Consider the following 22,123-nt stretch of genomic DNA (forward strand, 5'->3'; position numbering starts at 1 on the left):
TCACATATTGCAGTTACAATGGCCCCCCTCCACTTTCCACAAAATATGAACCTGTTGTAAACTACAGCTATGTCGGGACACCGGGAAGCATATTTGATAGCGGCCATATCACACACTCTAATGCTTGAATAAGAAAATTTTTACAAAAACTGTATTTGATCCAACCACTTCGCACAGGAAGTTTCCATTGGGCGCCACCAATTTTCGCTAAATTTGGTCTTGGCAGCTTTTGTAGTGCTGCCAGAGCAGCGGGCTCAATTCTTCCGCTCTCATTAGGCACGCTCAAACACACTGGAGTGCTTGCATACGTAATTTATCACGAAAGCCATCTATTTGGAACTTCACTTCCACATCACCCTTTAATTTGTCCTTACAGTCACCAAACCTAACGAAGCTGCCTTCTTTAATTCAGTGAGGATACCAGCCGAAACTAATATATCACGTATGACAAAGTACAAAAGAATGAGGGTTCAATGATTATTCGTAACGCTTCTCAATAACCCCGAAATATTAAAACTGTGCAACACATTCCACTTGAAATGCTGCCTATTCCTTCAAAATATAAAGTATATTAAACTCTCTTGGGACAATAGCAGTAGCGTGATAATTTCGAGCACTTGTTCACAATTTTTTGATGTTGTATTTGATCAACATGCATTTATCATCGCACATAAACTTGGCGTATTTCTCCTCTTATGTTCGCACAATTTTATCTCAGTTGTTATTGTAATTATGCAAGCACAGCAGTGTAAGTCTTACACCGCTCGTAAAACAAACTAATAAGGCTATGGACCACTTGCATACCTATTCTACTTGAAAATGTGCATTTAACCCACCCATTCTGAGCATTGCCTACACCTTATCCATACCATGCTCCTAATTTCACCTAGAAATAAACAAGATGCCTTGTTTAGCTCACCAGAACACCGGAGAAACAAACTGCGAATCTCGTAATTTCCCCTTCGGTCACGGCATAACATTTGCGAACGCAACTTATTTTTGCCCTTACTGTGAGGTGGTTACAAGGAATAGACACTGAACAATAGGCTTTCACTAAATTGCACATTCTGCTTTCTTAAGGTACACCCATTCCACTTCTCAGTGAAATGTATCCCTTCAAATGACTGCTTTCACGAAGGCATTGCCCTCTTTGACGTCCCTTCCAAGAGGGCAATGCCCTCTTGGAAGGAATGCCCTCTTCCCTTGTTGTAATGCTTGGGCCCAGTAATTAACCTTTACAAGTAATGTGAGCGGATGATTCAATATAGTTATTGAAGAAACGTAGTACGACTCACTTTACAATTAATGAATATAAGTTACTATATATTTACGATGGCTCACTATAAAATTCAGAAGCATTCTCCCACCTTGACTTGCCTTCTCTATGAAGTCTCCAGCAAATAGCTAATCTTCGAAAATATTTGCTTCTGTATGCATCTCGTTTTTATTTGTATTTGAGAACGTCTCACTATGAGATTTACACATTTTTTCCAATATATCTTTTTTTCGCTGTGCATTTTACTAACTCCTCCCTTCTGTTTTCTTTTTGAATAAAATAAACACTACCCTTTACTATTCAAGCTGAATTAAGTCGTTTTATTTATTTCGTAGCATGCTTACTAGAGAGTGACACCATCAGGCGACATGGTGTCAGCCCGTCTCTTGACATAAAACAAAGTTCTGTGTCGCTCAGGGAATTTGGCAAAGGCACTCAGGGAAAACCTGGAAAACTCGGGGAATTTGGAAATGTCAACTTGGTAGACACCCTGTTTGGGTAACCTTAGGTAACCTTAGGCCTGTAAGGGCCATGACTTTGATGTACACAACAGTGTAGAAGTAAGGGCACAAATTCTGAATCAGTTGCGCCATTGTGATACGCAAATCGCTCTGCCAAATTGTGGCGAAAGTGGAAAAATCACTGGAAATGCTCCACGCTGTGGCAGAACAGCTTTGGCTATGGCAGGCATCAGCGAAAGATAGCTGGCACAGTGCAGGGCATTGTGGTTGATCTTGGAGGTCTTATAAAAGTAGCTTTCATATTCTGGCCACCAATGGATACCAGCAGCCACACCCAGCGAGGTCCCCTGAATAAAAGTAAAGGCAGCAACATCCTTTTATCTTGCCGCCCGAGCCGGTGAGTGAGATCAGACAAGGAGGTCTGGTGCTTCTCCAAGCCTCCCTCTTGGTGGAGCCGAGTGTGCTCGCGCCATTTCCACAAAAGCAGCACGAGCATCTGTGTGCTCCTGGCTGTGACTTTTGTTTTCTTGGTTTATTAAGGTGAAGGCCTTAAGTGGCTCCTTGCGCAATAGCCTTGAAAAAAATGCGGCACCTAGTCAAGTGGTACAAAAATACCCATGGGACCTGCGAGTGAGCGGCGGGTGGAGAGAGGAACGAGCGGCGCGTGCAGGGAGATAAACAGATGCTGCGTCGCTTACGTCAAGTGGCGGGGGCAGCAGTTGTGGCGGTAGTTGACTGTGAAGCGAGAGAGACGGCAATGGAGGACGCTCACCTAGCGGATTGCGTGGTAAGCCTCAGAAGTATGTTACAGCCAAGCATGCTCGCCAAGCGATAACCGAGGTGTGACATGCGAAATGGCGGGAGCAAGGCGCTCAACCACTAGTGCTGCTTTCCCCTGCTGAGAAAATGCGACGTAATTGTGTTTGGCGTGTGCTATACATTTGTGCCACTTCTTGGCGACAAGCATACTGCACCTTTAGTTAGTGAATTACATGCTCACATGTGTCGTTGAAGAGGTCGACCTAAAGCACCACACATGTACTTCACACTGTGGCTCGTTATGTTTTGCAGGAAGTCGTACTACTTCAACTGTATAACGTAATGCATTACCAAGTGTGCAGCAGGCTTTTGTCTTCACGTGTTGCAAGAATGTAACGTGCTGCCGAATGTTTTTTCGGTTTTATTGTAGCAGTAACTATATGGATTCTGCAGGTGCGTTTGTGCCTGTGGCAGTGCCGTGGCCGTAATGTTCCGTATAAAGTCCAAGTGCGATAACACCGCCTTTGTGTATCACATGCTCTGGGTGCTAGGGCAAGCTGAGAATTAAGGATGGTGGTTCGATCTCGCATGTGCAAGGGAGGAAGACGGGTAGAAAGTATGTTGTCTTCCATCGCACGCAAGGCAGCAGTGGGGGTTGGAGGGGATGTCTTACTCCTGCAGCAACTGCATATGGCGCGGCTGAGTACGGCCACGCGGGCTGTATCTTAAAGCTGATCTGTGTTCGATAGTGTCTAGGCGCGCCAAGGGCTGATGTCCTTGCGTGTGCCATGTTCACACTGCGTAGTTCACATTAAAGCGAGAGGCAGCACGAAGGGCAATTCGCTTGCAGCTGCTGTGGCTCTTCCTCACACCAGCGTTTTGACAGCGAGTGTCCGCAGTCATCGAAAGAGATGTGTTCATGTTTGCCCAGTCTAATGCATCTCCGACTCAAAAGCATGCCCACTTTCCATGTGTTCAGAGTAGAAAACTAATGTAGAAATGACATTAAAACTCCTAAAGGAAATAGAAATCCAACGCGCACCCGATTCTTTAGAATGGCGGCCGGTTTTCTAAAGTCGACTTAAAAGCATGATTTTTAAAGTCAGCTTCGCTGCAATACAGCCGTGTTATGCGGTAATGCGCACAAACACCGCGAAGGCGATTTTGGTTTTGTATCCTATTGCACTGGCCAGGCAATTTTCAGCCCAATTTCCTCGGAAAACAAAAGGTGCGCATTATAATCGGGTAAATATAGTAATCAGGCATTGTGAGCTATCATTATTGCTTAGAAATCTACCTAAGGCGGGCCGAAAATAGAAGTTTTCAAAGTGTATTTACGTGTGTTAAACGCGTTCACTGTGCCCTAAGCTCCACCGATACAGAAGCTGCCACTAAAGGGATCATTATTGGGGTCACCATAGGGGTCAGGCTCATGCATGCTAACTGGTGAAGTTCAAATTATCCGGGGAATGCCAATTTTAGCGTCCACATAACGAACGTTTGGGCCCTTCAAAATGCATGGGCATAGGCCGGGGCCTTAGTTAGCGATCAAATTAACGGAAGTCTGTTGTAATAAACACGATGTTACTGTCCAAAACTGACACCAGAAAAGCTGGAGAAGGCACTTTTAACAACCATCAGTGTAAGCAAACGAATAACTTATCTGTGATGGGAGGTGACTCTACAGCCTCTGCACATCAGATCATCTCCAAAGGAACATGTTCAGAGTTTCACAAGCAAATGCCTCTGAAGCCCAACATGACATAAATAGTATAGCACCTTGCTTTGTGTAGAGGCTTGATGGCAAGTGTTTTATTGATACAATGACAGAGATGCTGTGCAGTCTAATTTTAAGACACTGTATAGAGGTGACACAGGCATATCCGTTTCCCACCAGGTGTGGCCCATTCCCAATCGACTTGACTGCTGGCGGCACCGGTGGTGCCAGCGGCGAGGTCAGCGAAGGGTGGGCGGGTGAAGGGCAGCGCGAGTACCAGGAGCGCATGTCACGGGCCCGTGACCTCTCTGAGGCGCTGTGCTCAGTAGCAGCGCACAGCGCACCCGACGGCTGGCACCACATGCAGGCGGTGCTCACGCAGCTGTACCGCACCTGGGCGCGGAACCCAGCAGCACGCATCACGCTGGCCCTCGAGGATGGCACGCCGCTGCCCATCAGCCCTCCACCACTGCTTCCTGGGACCACTGCTACACTGCAGCACACAGGTGAAACAGCAGTCCCTTGGCTGAGCGGCAGTATTATTCTTCATCTTGGAGCACAGAGCAGTGAATGTCAGAAAATTGGTAAAAAGTAATAATGTTATTACTCAAACTAACGTTGTGCAATGGCACCAAGTTGGTATGTGTGTTTAAATACCACCATAGCAGATCCTTTAACTTGATGCGTGCACAACAAAGCATCTGCATTGGTAAAGAAAGGCTGGTGAAGCCTCAGAGACCCACAGTGCTGTATTGAATTAGGGCCATTGGGAAAAAGATGTCTGTAGATAAGTAAACCTGTTACCATAGTTAGACCGCTTCGTGCAGTGGCTCCATTCCCCTTTGTCATGTCTAGTTGAGCAGGGCCTGACATCAAGACATTGGCTTTCTCGCAAAGATTGCTTTCCTGGTGGTGAAGCTTGTCACATATTGAGGCACGAAATTGAGAGGGGACGAGGGTAGAAAGAGCATGGTTCTTAACACGAGGTACCTTCTGCACACATCCATTCTGCAAGATTTTTTGGTTCATGCATGAACAAAAAAAGTCAAAGACAAGCTCATTGAAAGCCTCTTTGCGGAGGACTTCATAACCAGGCATTCTTGTACAGTGAAATCTCAATGTAACTAACTTCAGGGGACCATGGCAAATTGCTCATTATACTGAAAGGTTGTTATTGTGAAAGCCCCAAAATTAACCATTTCACCCATCAACCCATCAGTTGTCGCAGTATGAGCTATCCCTAAAAACATCACTGCTGGCTCTTGGACTGCACTACTGCTATTTATCATAGATTGCACCACTGCAGCACCGTATTTAGAGTGGCATGCGCAAAAAAAGGCGCTGACGCTGAGGAAAACACTGACAAAGAAGCTCCATGTCACCTATAAAGCCTACTGTTTCCTTTTGTTAAGTTTGTTTTTCACATTCCTTACCGAGGACATCACAACTGTCTGGCTTGAGGCGGACACCTCCACTAATCCAAAGTGCAAGGGCCTATAATCCCTGCAAGCATGGAGGTTACGTTTCTCCACATGGGTAGCTGGTACAACCTCAGAAGAAAGCACAAAAAAAGAGGAATGCGCAGAAAAATGGAAGAGATGCGCCTCCATTGCTAGGCAGCACTTGTCTGGGCAGAGTATGTGCTTGCAAAACCTGACGTATTGTCGCCTCCATGATAGAAAAAGTAATTTTGTGGTGCTTTTTTTTTTCTCTCTTCAGCACCGTCTCGGGTTTTCCGAACCCATGCGCCGCAGTGTCTGCTTTCTGCACCTTGTCTCCTGCTAGCTTACTGTTCCGGCTGCTGTAAAGGATACATGGAAATCTGAGAATTCCCAGATGGTACTGAGGCGTTGTTAACATGACACAGAAACTGAATAACGATCGTTATTTTGAAAGGTTCTGTATTCTGAAGTTCGTAGTACTGATATATTTTTATATTGAAACTATAAGCAGTCAGCAGGGGATTTATGAAAAATTTGTTAAGCTGAAAATTTAATTAAGTAACGAGGTTTTACTGTATGTCCTGTTTGCCAACGGGTGACACTTCAGAAAGCACGCATCTGTAGCTATAGGCAAACTGCATGCTTCGCCACATTAGGGACAAACTTCTTACCTTTGTTTAGAAGTTTACAGGAGTACTTCTGAAGGCCCTCAAGTTCTCTTAAAGTTTGAGTAGGAGTACCAGAGGTTTCTCAATATCATGTGGCTGGCGTTTCCTAAATGTATTGAGGAGTCAGAGGGGCTTGTAACTGTTTTAAATGTAAAAGCGTGCATCTCCTCTCCCTCTAGTCCAGCTGTCACTGCACAAGGAGTAGCTGGGCACATACGCAGCGTTATGAAGGTAATGACCTTATGAATGTAATGAGCTGTCTTCCCGCATGTTCAGTGCTGGACGTCGCTTAATCTCGAATGTTGGAGTCACGTTGAAGTAGAAACAGAAAAGCGAGAGGTGAGGGAAAAGCGTTCGCTTCGCTCTGCCTAGTGCTCTTCATCACGCCAGCATTGTGGTACTGAGTGTCTACAGTCATCAATTGAGATCTGTTCATCTTTACCTGTACATGCAAGCCATCACACTTGTTAATTTAATTATTAGCTAATGTTTACTGCAATATATTCAGCTGATAAAACTACAAGCCTTCGTTAGTTGTCTATCTTATCAATCCTTCGCCTATTGAGTGATACTGCTACCAAAATTTCACACGCCGTACCAGATCTTGCTTGATTTCTCGGGCATGACCCATGCGCACAACTGTGTCAAATTTATATAAATGTAGCAGTGCAATGAACAATTGGTTGTTACTCATCGCCTCGTGCGATGTTAAAGCGAAGCTTTCATTGCGATGTCTGATGGGTTTCAATGCTGCATTGGTTGGACAGTGCGGGGATCATTAGCGTCATCCACTGCGGGCGACAGTATCAGCCGTGCCACGCAGTGATCAAGCACACTAGGGGAAAGGGAGACTCTGCTAAGAAAGCTGATTTGTGGTGATTTAATGGTTTTGATGCTGCATTGGTCATCCTGGGACTGTGCAGAGAGCAGTCCGCTAGTGAGTTGTTTCACTCACCCCAATTCCTTTGCGAGTACCGAGTGCAAGGTCGGCAATGGTGATAAAATTCTCCTAAAATATGTAACTTAACATCTTGTGTCACTGCACCGTTTCGCAATATCTTACATTGCTCATTGATGTCTTAACTCCCTTAATGGTTCACTCAGACTTGTGCAGTTGTCTCATTTCATCACTGTAGCAATGGGTGGCTTGTTTAATCCATTGTTTACTACTGCATATTTCACTGTAATTCTGTATTCTTTCACGCTGGACATTATGCTACGAGATCCAAGCTGCTGGTGGTTACTTATACTAGCAATGAATACTTCAATATCATGCATAACTTGGGCCATTTGATGCATAGCTACTGGAAAACAACCGCGCTGGAACTGGATGACAGCAAGGATGAAAGTATGATGCACCAACTTAACAACCACATTGTTCTCCATTCAAAAAAGCCCTATATACAGGTTGTCCCAGCTTACTTAACCAACATTTAACTCCTTTCGTGCCTTGGACGAACTGGATTCGTCTGTCCCTTTCCTGGTAAAAACGGCCAAGGTTGAGCTCTGCTCTTCGACAGTAGTTTTAATTTTCTCAGTGTTTTGTTTTTTTTCTGGTAGATGGTGGCATACAATCTATGGGGAAGTGCAAGCAGGAGCAAGTTTATTCTTTGACAAGTTGGCAGCTGAGGTCTTCAAAAGATGGCACTGCCGACAGCTTGACATTCGATGGCTTCTTCACACAATTTAACTTTCGCTCCTAAATTCATCAAATTTCGTTCAAATTGGACCAGCAACTGCCCACGGCGAGCATTTTCGTATCTAACATGCATTTGCTGAGGGAATTCAGTGATGACCTTGAGCTAAAGCTTTTTCCTAATCTAATTTGAATGCTGCCCGGCACAATGAAAGAGATCTATACAGTGCTGACCAAAAAGGTGGGATTTTACTGAACACATGTAAAGGGGTCCAGTGTACTAGATATACAGTCAACTTCCATTAATCCGGTCCTGGCGGGACGGATGAAATAGGTCGAATTATTTGGCTGGTTGACTTGATCAAAGGCAGAAAGAACACAGAAATAGACCGTTTATTCACTTGGCAGTGTTTGGGTTTAAAATTAGTTTTGCTGCAATACTGCCATGTTATGTGGTGAAGTGTACCAAGCGGGGAAATGTGCCATTGTTACAGGACATAGCACGTGCTTCTTAATTTACACATGCACATGCACCGTCTCTGGGCACAGTACTAGCACCAAGAAACCTAATAAGTTTACTGGCAGGCCTTCAAATTTTTATATAGATCCTCTTTTGTTGGCTTTAAACATCCCCTCAACTGAGTTTTTTTCATCTTACCACCTTCCTTTTCACTAGCTTTCCCAAAACACAGATGTCTTTTCTCCGCTTCTCCATGTGTGGTATGTGCACGCGCATAGAATTAGGAAATGCGTACTAGGACAGTCAATTTCGAATTAATTGGCATAGGCGAATTTTAAGATCAGTAGAATGGACGTTTGGGCCTATAAAAATGTACGGGTGCCAGCCGGGACATTCCGTCGGGAGTGAATTAACAGGAGTCGAGTAAACGTAAGTCTGCTGTATGACTTGATAGCTTTCTCCTAATTAACACTGATACTAATTGCCAAAGTGCACCAGTCAGCTCAAATGCCAACTGCGTCTCTCAAGAAGCATAGCAAAACTCTGCTCTGCCCCCTGTTCGTGCACCCTTGGAACAGCGGTGCCCTGCAGTGGTGTTGGAACCAAGAACCAGCCAGTGGTGCCAAAGGACGAGCTGCTCGACGCCATGGATGAGTTCGAGCTCTCCCAGAAGGACACCAGCAACATGGCCTCCGGTGAGGCGACCCCTCCCCCCACACCCCCCACTGTGTCATTCCTGGCCTAGGGGCCCTTTAGGCAGAATAGGGAAACTGAGGCATGCTGCTTTCCACCATAGGAAACAAAAAGACCCCATTTTACAGGCAAGCAAGGGTCAGGTTACTTGTGATGAAGGGGTCAGCTTCTCATCAGTAATGAGAAGGAGAAGGACAACCTTTTTTCCTCCAGATATAAGCAGCCTTTGTATGGCAAGTGCCTCATTTGTAGGAGAGGACCATCTTTGGTGTCTTCATTTTGCTTCTTCCGCACGTAGGTGTCTGGTAAACAGCTCAAATGTGTGGCACATGGCAAACCTGCACTGCTTTATTCAACACCTAAATTAATAGTAGCGCACACAATGGACTGTAAAAATGGCTTGACTATTAAGGTCAACTGCAGCAAAATTTAACTTTAGCTAAATTTGTTATAAATGAGTAGTAGTCAAACCCACATATATTGAACTCGCAAAAAAAAGGAACAGGTATTAGTTCAATATATCGTGTAATTCGATATGAAACTTTTAAAGTATTTGACAACATAAAAGCACATACAATTTGTAACAGCACTTTATTGACGAAAGGACCTAATTGTGGCTTACTGTGGCACAAAATAGTCCCTAATCTTCTTCTGGGAGAGCATGGATTTTTACGCATTGCCCAAGGACTCGAAGCAGCTAAGGTAGCAGCCTTCCACGTTCAGGTTGGAGCGCTGGAACAGGGCCCACACACACATCAAGTTGCAGCTGGCGGGCGCAGGATTCAGGTTGTTGTACTCGCTGTTTCCGTCACTTGCAGTGGGATTCACGACATCGGCGATGAATTCCTCATTCTCAAGCTCTCTCGTGGCTGCAGCCACAAGCTTCGTCCGCAGACAAAAACTTGTCAACCGTTGACCCATCAATGCCTTCTGGAAATGCTGACAAATCGCTCCAAACTTTGTCAAACCTGGCGACGGATTCATTGCATTCATTGGAAGACGTTCCACTGTCGTCACCAGGAATGCGGAAACCAGCATAACAGAAGCAATCTTGGATCATTTCCTTCTGTATGTCATCCCGGGACACTGCGGCGACGCAGTATTTCCTTTCTCTCTGCACTCGACTCAACAATCTACAACTTTGTGGTAGATGGCAGGTTCTGCCACTTTGTTTTAGCCATCACACACAAAAAAAAGGCAACACGTCAGATAACAACAGCACAAGCAAAGCTCCACATGCCACGTACATACAGAAAATGAAGCTGACGAGAAACTTATTGGCTGTGGGCAGGCGCTGTGTGACAAACCAGTCATTTTTACAGTGTAAACTGTTAGGCTCATTCCAATAGCTGTTTCGGTTGGCCATGTTGTCTGCCGCCACCAGTGTTCGTTGCAGCTATCACCAGGATTGAGAACAAAAAATACCCAGTTCCCATCGGGATCAAACCCGGACCCTCTGCGCAGGAGTCAGCAGCTCTACCACTCAGCCACACCTGTGCTTGCTAGCTGCTGCGCAAAGATACCCTATACACACGCCCTAGCGCACAAGGAGTCACGCAATGCGAAATACACGCCGCATAGTGTTGATATGTGCGCACTTTGCATTGCAGTTGCATATTATTGCATCAGCTGGCAAGCCATGTAGAAGTTTCATAGGTATCAGCACAAGGTAGATGTAGAAGTAGTGAGGTAGAAAAAGAACATTAAGGAGATGTATACAAAAATGCTAGAATGAAAATCATATAGCATGAATGATTAAATCAAGCAGGCTAGGTGACTGTTTGTTACTGCTCCAAATCAAAGAAGACGCCAATAAATCATCATCAAGAGCAGAAGCATTGTGTTGGGCTACTTGTCAAGTGATGTAAGATGTGTGCTGCGTAGTGTGGATATATTCAAACGTTGCGTTGCAGTTGCGTTATATTCCACTAGGTGTCGCGACACGTAGCAGCTGCATTGTATTGTGCCACGGGTCAAGTGATGTTCGTGTGCACTGCACAATCTCAATACCTGCGTTTACTTTTCGGTACACGTTGTGGGGCCTCATCGCAAGTTGGGAACAGCTGCTGAAGAAGCGAATCGTAGAGCTACATGCGCAGCTGCAGCCAGGCAATGTCTGGCTCAGCAGACTGCTGTGCAAAGAGTAGCACAAGTCACAGCTCGCCGTCGACACTGGGTGGACAGTTCAGCTCGTTCTCGAGAAAATGACGCAAAAAGACTTTGCCACAAAGACCTTCAAGTGGGTGCTGCCGAAAATGGACCTCCATTGAAGCCGATCCTTCAGCTTACACAGTGACTGCGCTTCGAGTGTTGCACAAGCCAGTGACCTTTTTGCAGGACAATGCTCAACCATGGTGCGGCTGAACCGCACAGGTGCAGCTAGGCTGAAACACTTTTCACGAGGGGACATTGGCAGCTTGTCTGGTTGAAATGTAGGAAAGCCAACTTCTTGGGCTGTTTTATGCTGTTTTGAGTTCGCTATCATTGAGCACTATTGATGTACATCGCTAAAACTGGCCTACATTTATATATTTAATAGTTTATACTGTTGGGCAAACTTTCTAAATAAAAAATAATTTTTAAAAAGTTCAATATGTTGGCGGCTACAGTTTTTGTTCGATGTAACCATAATTTTTGCCTCTATATTCTCGTTGTAAATTTATGGTGTTCTGAAATCGTTTGATATAAGCGATAATTTTATATAAACAGGTTCCATAATGTCGCATTCAACTGTATATACCACTAGACCAACCTTTGCAACGCCACAGGGCTGGTAATTGTAGTTTTCTTGTTAGCAGCCTTCAGACAGCACCCAAGCAGATGATGTGTACACCTGGTGTGTTTGTCACTAGCACATAAATCCCAACACGCCGCCTCTGAGGTATTTCAGTGTGCCGCGGCCAACCACGGGCAACGGGTGCTCGGGCTGACTCGCGTCGCCAAGCACCTGGGGTTAGATCACCAACAGAGAGCAGTCGGAGCGAGCCGTTGTCCAACTGTCTCAACAGCGAACAGGCTCATTGCGGCCCCCCGTGCCGCCTGTGGCGTCCGCACCACACAGCATATGTACTCCAATAGCTGGAGTATGTAACACTGCTTGCGCACTCCAGTCTGGTCGTACTACGTGGTGCGGACCGGCTTTCTCCTGTGCCAGCTTGACCAATGAATAGTAGCCAAATCCAGACTGTGCATTTTGGAGCGTAATGAATAGCAAACATATATGTGGTGAGAACTTATCTTGGAGATAACACCGAAGTACTGTGCATTAAATCATGCGTCACTTCCAGCGAGTAGTAATGGCCGAGCTCCTTTTTCAGTTTTGGCATCAGAAACGGCCATTTTTTGTTCTTTTTTAGCTTTTTGTAATGCTTCCACTCTTATATGGAACATCAAATTTTGCACGGAGGCTCCTCTATATCTGCACTCTCTTAAACTAAGCTTTTTACTTGGTTCAAAATTTCGTTGCAGTAGGCCTTTAACTGACAAGACGCGAAACACCTGGTCTGGCATTTTGTTGCTTTATTTCTTCTTCATATTGCACAAATACATGCCAAATGAAATAGAAAAATGTTTCTCCAAAATCTAAGCAGGATACAGTAGGTCAAAAATATTGTTCAGCTGCTGGTTAAATATGAATGTAGGGTACAAGGCTGGTGTGATATACTTGATTTGACAAGGTCAGTGCATGTTCTTGAAATGCACCTCTATGTAGATAAAAAACAAGAGCTTGCCTAAACAAACGAAACAATTTTCACAGTGGCTAGAATATGTCCATTATATATACTGAGAATAATGAAGCCTGCGGGTTTTGTCAACAAGACATCTTCTGCTAATTACGATCAACATTACATAAATAAAGGTAAGTTTAAAGGCACAGACTAACATTTACATTTGTCTAGATTTTTTTTTTTTGATGTTTTCATTAGGTAAACACTATTGTTGAGCTATCAGTGAAAGGGTTAAGCAGCAAAAGACTTAGGCAAACAAAATATCTGTTATGAAAAGCATAATGGCAGCAGTTGTCATTGCCCATTCTGAGAAACTAGACAATAGATGTTTGATAAGGGGGTTGGGACACCATATGTCATGGCGCTGTTTGTGTGGCATTCTTGGAGTGTTGCATGTTGCCGTACTGCTGCATTCTACTGTTCTGGTTTTGTTCTGCATGTAGGCGTACACAGGGGCACCTGCCAAGGCTCCCCTCCACCACACCCACTTCCTTGGCACATTCATTATCACTTGTTAGCTCGCATTAACACATGTTGACAAGCGTTTCATATAAACTCATTCAGGAGTATTTCACTCAATGAATAGAAAACTTTCACTTGTTCTTCCATACCCTTCGACAAACGCATGATTCGAATGACCTGCCTTTCGTATGAGTGCTGGTTAGTTATGTGTTCAACGTGGAAACATAGCTGACAAGTGACATGAACACTGTGCCATGCGCATATCACTTGCGCTGTTCATCATGTTGAGCTACCTTTGATGATACTCGTCTGCAAGTTTTTCAGCAGACCATACATTGCATGGCAAATTTGCTACCCTTTCAGCGAGCTTAGGGTACAGATTGCATTGCTTTCTCCTGCTTTATGCCCCCATGTGCACCTTTAGTTTTGTGAGCTGCCCTGTTCTATTGCCATCATTCGTGGGAGCAGCACAAAGTTACCAATTATAATGGCACATAGTAAAATCACAAGCAACATTGCTATATACAGTAGAACCTCGTCCATACGTATTGAAAAAAAAAAACACGAGAAAAACGTACTAACCGGAAAAACATACGGCCCGAAGTAACAAAAAATTCGGCAAATTCAACTATTGTTGACCTCTATGTAATGCGAAGCCTCGCGGGAATTGTTGCGGCACGAGACGCCAACGCACGCACGTTGATCTATCTGGTGGTGCTCCGGCAGCTCGAGACGCATTTGGTTGTTTTCATATTGCGTGGTGTTCAAAGAGGGCGATGGGAAACTGGCCAAATCGAACTGGTGGGTGATGCTGTATGCCGCCAAAGCAAAACATGATGCCCACATCGGACCGCCTGCAAAAGGGAAAAGCGGCGCATTTGGATTATCGCCTACTAAAGGTGTGCAGTACACTACCAATGGCGCTGTGCACCACGTGCTGTAAAAGAGATAGGTGAAGACGCTTATCACAATAGGTGTGGTGGCAACAGCTGTGAATGCAGCGTTAGACAACCCAGGTGGAGATTTGCTGGCGCCGGAATAAGAAACTGTGCGTGCCGTCGTTCTCACGTGAGACGGGCATACTGTTCCCAGTCGAGAGCGCCTTGCACCTTTTCTGGTTCACATGGGATCTAGCAGCCGGAAAACGTATACGATCGCAGTTTCCAGCAGAAAACGGTAATGCATTTAATTTATCGCCTATTAAAAGCATGCGCTATGCTTCCAATGGCACCACACGCTGTGAAACAGATAAGCATAGATGCTTATTGTAATATGGTTGGTGGTAATAGCCGTGAATGCCACATGCGACAATCTGGGCGGAGATTTGGTGGTACCGGAATAAAAAACTGAGTGCGTGTTGGCGCTTTCACATGAGACGGGCAGGCGAATATTGCAGTGAAGCTCCTGTGGTGGGCAGCTATATACTGTTCTCAATCTTGCGTGCCTCATGCATTTTCTTGTTCACATGGGATCTAATGGCCGGAAAACGTATCATACGATCTCAGTTTGGCAACATACTGAATGTTGGTGACAAAAAATTGTGTTTTCCGGGAACGTATGAACTGGTAAAAATTAAGCATAACACTATTGGGTCATTTCTTTGTGTTCTCTATTGCAAACGTTGGCGCCAGGAAAACGTATGTAAGCGCACTGTATCAACGAGGTTCTACTGTACTTATATGGAAATATTGTAAAGGGATGTAAAGCACTGTCTGCATAAAAGACATTTCACAGGGGCAGTTAGACAGCTGCCTTCTTAACACAGTGGTCTGGTGCACAACAGTCAACGTTCCCAGTAGGGCAGTACCACAATCTGCACGTCGCATCAGTTCTCCGCAATGTTACCATGAAACTGTCAGATCATTCAGTCTGCACTGCGTTGCTTAGTAGGGACAGCTTAGTGCTGGTTGAATGTTCACTCCATTTTCTGCTGAAATCAAAGACACTGCTTTCTAGGCCACAAATGCTTGTTGAGAATGGCAGTGTAGTCACGGCAGTCAGCATGACACAATGCCAAACCGTTAGGGCTCATTAACCTCATCGACTCACAGAGGTTGCACCGTCAATTTGATTGAAAAGAGACCAGTCGCAAATGGTCGTCTTGGTAGGAGAGCTACTGTTGTTGTTTTTTTTTTTCAGTTGCTCGCTGCTTTATTTCCAGGCTCACAATGTCAATAGCAAAGCCGCTGAATTAATTAGGGGCAGAGGAGCAGGACATTCGAACATGTTGACAGTTATTCTACATTGTTGTGGTGGTTAGAGCTTGGAATAATGGTATTAATCACGAGACATTTTGGTGTGGCAACGGGCAGGTTGCGATTTCCGATGTGAATAGTGGTTGCGCAGTTGCAGTCAGTCACGTGAGCTCTGTCAAACACCGGTGGGAATGCGCCCTTAGAAGAGTGCAAAGTCTCCACAAGTCGCTGCATTTGGGTACATCACAGTCACGCGCAGGGGCAGTAAGACTTTCCCAGTGATGTTGCGTTTCGTTTTGGCATGCACTAGCTTTTTGCTGTTTTTTTATTTCTCTTCTGTGTCTGTTGCTATAGGTAAAGCTTTGTACTCATTTGATTATGCGCATGACTGAGGCTGTCTTTTTACCAACATCTAGATGGGGCTATAGGAATGCGTAATCTGGGACAGGGTGACCAGTCTCACTTCTAACAGATTCTGGTCTATTAATTTCTCAAAGTCTTTTGGCAATGTCTCCAGTAATCTGTCACAGTTTCTTGGGTTTGTCGTTAGTTGAAGGTTTTTGATTCATTCCCCCTTAAAAAAAGTAAGTTTAATTGTATGTATGTTCTTGCATTCATGAGTCCTTTTGTATGGTTAAATCTTCAATGTCCTCTGGCCTTGAACAATTAAATTAAGATTCTACAAGCATGGGGACTGTACATTACTTTCACTTCATGCCTGTCAAGCACCTGTTAGGTTTAAAAGAAAACAGAATAATACTGCGCATCTTTTTGAAAGCAACTGAGAGGATGCGCACGCAGCAGTATGAATTTGGATGTATTAAGACAGTCTTTTTTTGTCATAATAGTTAGTATTTAGTTATTGGACAAATATTAGCAGTGTGTGAAAGATACATAGTGCTGATGTTTCTGCTTATCTGCAGTTGTCAATGATGTCGGCAATTCTTTACTGCAGAAAAGCAGTGTTTAGAAATTTTTCTCACTTGCCATGCCATTCGTGCTCTGTGCAGTAGGCTGACATGCTGCAATTGTCACTCTCTCGCACTGCTCCCATGTTGGACACATGTCCTTGTTTCACGCCTTGTGATAGCCATTAACTGTCAGTGCTTACTTGTCATTTGATTTTATTGTTTGCAGTGATGTGATTTCACATCCAGCACTGTGGAATGAGAAAAGTGGCCTGCCTTGCAACTTTTCACTCTTTTATTCAATTTAAAAATCCAGTACAATGATGTCAAAGGAGCAAGGCTATGAATCGTTTCAAAAGCAGTGCCATTTCCATCAAGTGGCGATTTTAATATCTTTCTTTTTAATATCTTTGCTTGTATTGAGCTATATATCAGTACCAAGAAGAAAGGAATGATGACTTGAACATCATTGTTTTTACCCGCTTGCATTGCACTTTTGCGTGCATGACACGTCACAAGACGTATGCGACAGCACTCGTTACAAGCCAGCATGTGCTGGTACCAATTGCCGCTGTGCTTGTTCCTCACTTCAGGCCTGGAAGACAACCACCACGCTGCGATGCTTTCGGACGATGATGCCGACATGCCACGGGACAGCGTCAAGAGCAACGTGTTTGCCGGTATGCCCGCTGAACTGATCAGCTGAGCTGAGCACAGCTAACCATCAGAAATAGGGTTGATCTGTTTACACAAACAAGTCAACGTACTACAAAGTTTCAAGGCTTTATTGCTGATGCCGCACAAGAAATGACTCGCAGCAAGCATTCAACCTCTGTCAATAATGAACATGTTTGACGACTCTATAATGTAACCAGAAGACAGCCAAATGTGCGTTCCTTACTAATTGGCCCTGTGCTGAGAATCACAATCGTTGCTTTCACCTAGCTATGAGACATGCTCAAATAGAGCTGGTGGCTGTTGTTGTTTTTAACAGAATAATACTCTGACTGGACAGTTCCACAAAGCAAGTAACCTAGTATGTAGGTATTTGTTGCTGACTACTCCTTTACAGAAAATTATGTGAGGTTCGTGCGTGTGCTGTTATTTTGACAAAGCAGCATCAAAATGGCATGCTTTCCTTAGTGGTCACGATCATTAACAAGCAAGAAATCTGTATAATACTACCTAAGTCAAGCAAAGAAGTGGTACCCCAAACCTTAATGCAGGCTTGGGTAAACACAAGAAAGGAATGCATAATGAGCATGGCTCACTGTAAATTGAAGGATGCCCAGCAACTCTATGTCACATCAAAGGAGTGGTAGGAATGGCTGGAAAAAAACAAAGTAAGCATACTTTTAGGCAAGTTTACTGTATTAGAACATGGACACCTAGTTCTTCACTTGCTGCACAGAAAAAAGACTGCCTGCTCGGACATCCAGAAACCAATATGCACCTTATGCACAAAATTTACTGCATGTTATTATGCCACCTAGTGGAACAATTATTTCATCTCTTGATTCACGTGGCTTCCACTGAATTTCCATTCATTCCAATTGTTACCTTTTGTTGATTTTGATTGAATCTCCATTGGCTTTCCTAAAATTCATTTCAACGTTGAATGGATTGTGCATTTCAAAATGGATCCAGATTCCACTGCCATCTTCCAAATCATGGGCTTCTTTTCTGAAATATGCTTAAGTTGGCATAAAACGCCATTTGATGCTTACGCAAAATGCCCAGTACTATACGTCATTTTATCTTGATTTGCAGTTTCTAGTGAAAGATTTGGGACTCCCGTGGCATGTTTGGTATAACAACGTGAAAGGAAGAAGTTATGATACGAAACTCCTTACTTCATTATGCCTAACTCTTATACAAAAACTGTATTTGTTAACTGTTGTTTGATACTGGTACCTGTGTAATTTGTTCTGATAAGGTGAAAACTCTCTTGTACTATCTTGATAATAGTCAAGCACAGCAAGCAACACTGAGAGCAGTGGTGAAATTTCTGGCTCCACGCTTTGCCAGCACATAGTGCTGCCAGTCCCTTTGGCTCATTCTCCTCACTTTGTCATGGCTAATTTGTAGTTTGGTTCACGCTCACCTAAACGCACCACGCAGATGCATTATTAGATAGGTAAACTGCCGAATGTGGTGTTCAAAGTTTGGGCACAGACAGCTCAGTTGTACAAATATTCTTCTTCAGAAAACTTTTTTTTTTTTTGTTTAATCAGATGTGCAATTCATTGGAGAACATTTTGCAACAGAAATTAATAAACTATGTGCTTGTGTTGTTCCTTTCAAAAGATATAGTGAAGCTTGTAACCCACCCAGTGTCCTTGATTCTGGAACTGAAGGTGACAGTTTCAAATGTAACATAAAGATGCCCAAATTGTATACTAGTAAAACCTCGTTAATTCGGATTTGGTGGGACTGAAGAACACGTCCAAATTAACCAAATGTCGAATCATCGAGGGTACCAAGAAAATAGTAAACAAATGCTTACTACGTCATCACAGTTTTATTTGCTGAATAAAAAGGCAAATCCTGTTTCTATTCTGCACAAATGCAGTGCGGAAGCTGCAATCCTCGCCACCTCGTGACTGATTAGCACTTGTAGTAGTGAAGGCCTTGTGACTTCCTTCGCAGCGCAGCCATTGCACGTTGGCTTCATCTGAGACACCTTTCACTACTGTGCACACATCCCGATTATTTTTTCGCCAGTGAGCCAGTCGCCAAATAATTGTCCATCCTTCGCTATGTAGCCGGTGCTCTTCATCCTCGAGAGCTTTGCACCGACTTATACAAAATTGTACAGAATTAAGAATTGGAAGAAGACAAGCTATGACTCTGGGGGATATTTAGCGCTCTAGGATGTTTTTTGTAAGTGCTTCTGGGGTTTCAATTCGTTCTTTTTGATTTCCTGAGAGTGCCCTCAACCCCCTCCTTGTTCGTTTGCTGTTCTTTCATATGCCAACAAGCATAATTCTTTTTCTAATAAATATTTTTAAATAAAACATTGTATACTTATTTCATACCTAGTTGGTCATGTGATGAACGACCAGAAATGAAATTGTATGAAAACTTCTGACATGCCTCTGTTTTATAGTAAGGCAAACCTCTTAGAAAAGCATGCTTTCTTTATTTTATTACACTCCCAGAATTATTTCTAGCATATCGTTATTTTTGGTTCATTGCATAGATGAAAACCTCTTCTATGTTACTGCTGAAAATTGTTTCGTTATGGGGAGCCAAACTTCACTTATAAGTGCTGGCATGAGACCTACATTTGTTAACAATCTTTCAAGTATAAAATTATTTTAAGAAGTTTCACACATTCTGTAGGACCTTAATTTCCCTAGAAAAATGTGCTTTATAGACTTATAAAACAGAACATAGACTGGTAATCTGTATTCTCATTCTTCTAAAAAAAATATTTCGGGAACTTGGCGTCATAGCTTAGAGAATTACTGACGTATTTTTCGAAACTGTATAAAGTCAACTAGGTGTTTCTTCTATGTAAAAGAATCAGGCTTATCAAATATAAAGGTTGGGAAATGCTTATAAGATATTTTAAAGTGGTGCTAAGTCATCTTGAAATGCCAGGCCCGACATCATCAACATTATTATGACATCATGACACTGAGCAAAATTTGACATCTTGTAGCAATAAGACTAAGTGTGATGCTGTTCATTAAAACATAAGCAAGAACGCCACATGCATTTCCCTTAGCTATGCATGCGGGTGGCAGCCGCAGTGAACACAGAAATTGAACGAGTCCCTGTGTCATGATGTTATGATGCGTCCATCGCCTGGCTACATAAACTGCACTTGTTTCATAGGAGCAGATGTTTTATGTAAAGTTATTTAGGTCACACTGGCACTTGCCAGCACTCTTTTTTCCATTATTTATAAGGGCTTTGACCTTTAGTTAATTAGAGCCAAATAAACTAGCCTCTGTGTATTCTTTGTGCACCTGGAGCCATAGGGTTTTGTGCTAAAATTACTAGAGGGAAATGTGATAGTGACTTGCGTCGGCAATATAGCACTTCGCCTTGCATGGAATGATTGACCATACTACTACATAGGTTTTGTCTAAACATCATCTTCCTGGCTTCGAGGATATTGGTTTCACATAATGTTGCCATCTCTTAATTTCACCATTGTAGCACTTTAAAAACATTACCAATAAAAATAAATCTAAAAAATATCTGAAATAGTCAACCGTAGTGGGTGTCACTACCCAGAACGCACCCGGCGGCCGTATTACAAGATGATTCTTTTAATTTTTCATTCTCTCTGTCTTTGTCATTGTATGGCATAGTGCCATGCCTTCGTTAATGCTGGTATCAGCCACTCGCTAGGATGGGTGATAAGTAAATGGCTATAATTGAATAAAAAGGACCCTTACATAATGCAGCATCAGGTCCTAGCGACAGGCATATCCCGAGGTGTTGAGACTTCCTTCTGCATTCGATATTACATAACAAAAGGAAACAGCTGTTGTTGACGCAATAACAATCAAACACTCTAAATAAAGGTTGTGCAACTAGCACAGGGTACAGCTGAACCACAAAAAATAATAAGAGAAGTTGCAATTGATTGTGTATATTATTACGATATCATCGAGCGATGCTGAAGGGACGAGCCGCTGCGAGAACGACGACGAAGTGGGTCTGGGCCTTTGGCGCGAGCGAGTGTGGGACTGGCAATCTGGCTCCAGTGTAAATAACCTGTCCTGTATATAGCCTCTTTAATCTGTGTCTTTCCACACGTAACAATATGAAGCCATGTCAACTCCTAGAAAAATGTGTCCTGCCTATCACTCCCATGGTGGCTGGAATACCTGCAGTGCCAGATTTTCCCTTCGTCGTTGTAGTTGAAAGCTCGATGCATTGAACCTATTGAGCATTTTAATGCTATTCATTGAAAACGTGTTTAAAAAGGCAAGAACCAACAAGCACACAGTGCATTCTGTGTGTTATGCATTCTTCCCTTTCTTTGTTTTTAGTGCACTTACCAAAATGCTCGTTATCACCGAGCCAAGCTTGCAAATCCCTTCGTCTTAAAAGGGCCTTGAACCACGTCTCTGGCTTGGTGAAGAATCACATTCTGGGTATAGTACTCGCTACTGTGAACATCTCAGGCAAAGCTTCTGATGCCTCTGTGTGACACTGAGTACAAGCTTCACTGAAGGATTAGTAGCGCACAATGGGTGGGTCCTTCCTTCTCCAGAACACACAGCCAGCTCTTGTCACTGATTGGCTGACTTGTACCCTAGCCTTTCTTTGCACTGCACGAATCGGTCGAAATGGAGTATATATAGGCATTGCATTCACTTTGGTGCGAGTCCCCTCCACTTCTCCTCCCACGTGTGCGACTTCACTGCGTCATTCTGCTGCACCCAGGCACTACCCAGCTAGAGAAAACCGAGCCCCCCTGCTCCCCCGGCGGGCTGCTCAATGTGCCCAGTGGTCACCACCACCATCACCACCACCACCACCAGGGCGGTGGAGACGGTGGCGACGGCGTGACGGCGTCCGGCCTGGGCAACATCAAGATGCCCGACGATGCTGTGTTTGGCTTTTCGGGGGGCATCTTCAAGGACGGGGCGACCGAGGCAGCGGGGAACGGCACCGAGCACCACCACCAGCACTGCGTCGTCTCCACGGTGGCTGGAACGACCGCGTCCACAACCAGTGCGCCTGGTGAGTGGC

General features: G+C 44.0%; 1 protein-coding gene across 5 annotated transcripts in view; it reads left to right on the forward strand.

Moving 5' to 3' along the window:
- LOC142573057 (uncharacterized) overlaps positions 1–22,123 on the forward strand; it is a 110,536-nt gene that overhangs the window by 38,796 nt on the left and 49,617 nt on the right. For 2 of the 5 annotated variants that reach the window (XM_075682562.1, XM_075682561.1), the window contains exons 6-9: positions 4,394–4,719; positions 8,998–9,114; positions 16,999–17,085; positions 21,815–22,114. In XM_075682562.1, the coding sequence (XP_075538677.1) occupies positions 4,394–4,719; positions 8,998–9,114; positions 16,999–17,085; positions 21,815–22,114 (830 nt within the window). The remainder of the gene's footprint in view (positions 1–4,393; positions 4,720–8,997; positions 9,115–16,998; positions 17,086–21,814; positions 22,115–22,123) is intronic. The other 3 variants (XM_075682563.1, XM_075682564.1, XM_075682565.1) reach the window with 3 other exon arrangements.

Source organism: Dermacentor variabilis, chromosome 2 (genome assembly GCF_050947875.1).
Source record: "Dermacentor variabilis isolate Ectoservices chromosome 2, ASM5094787v1, whole genome shotgun sequence".
Lineage (NCBI taxonomy): Eukaryota > Metazoa > Arthropoda > Arachnida > Ixodida > Ixodidae > Dermacentor > Dermacentor variabilis.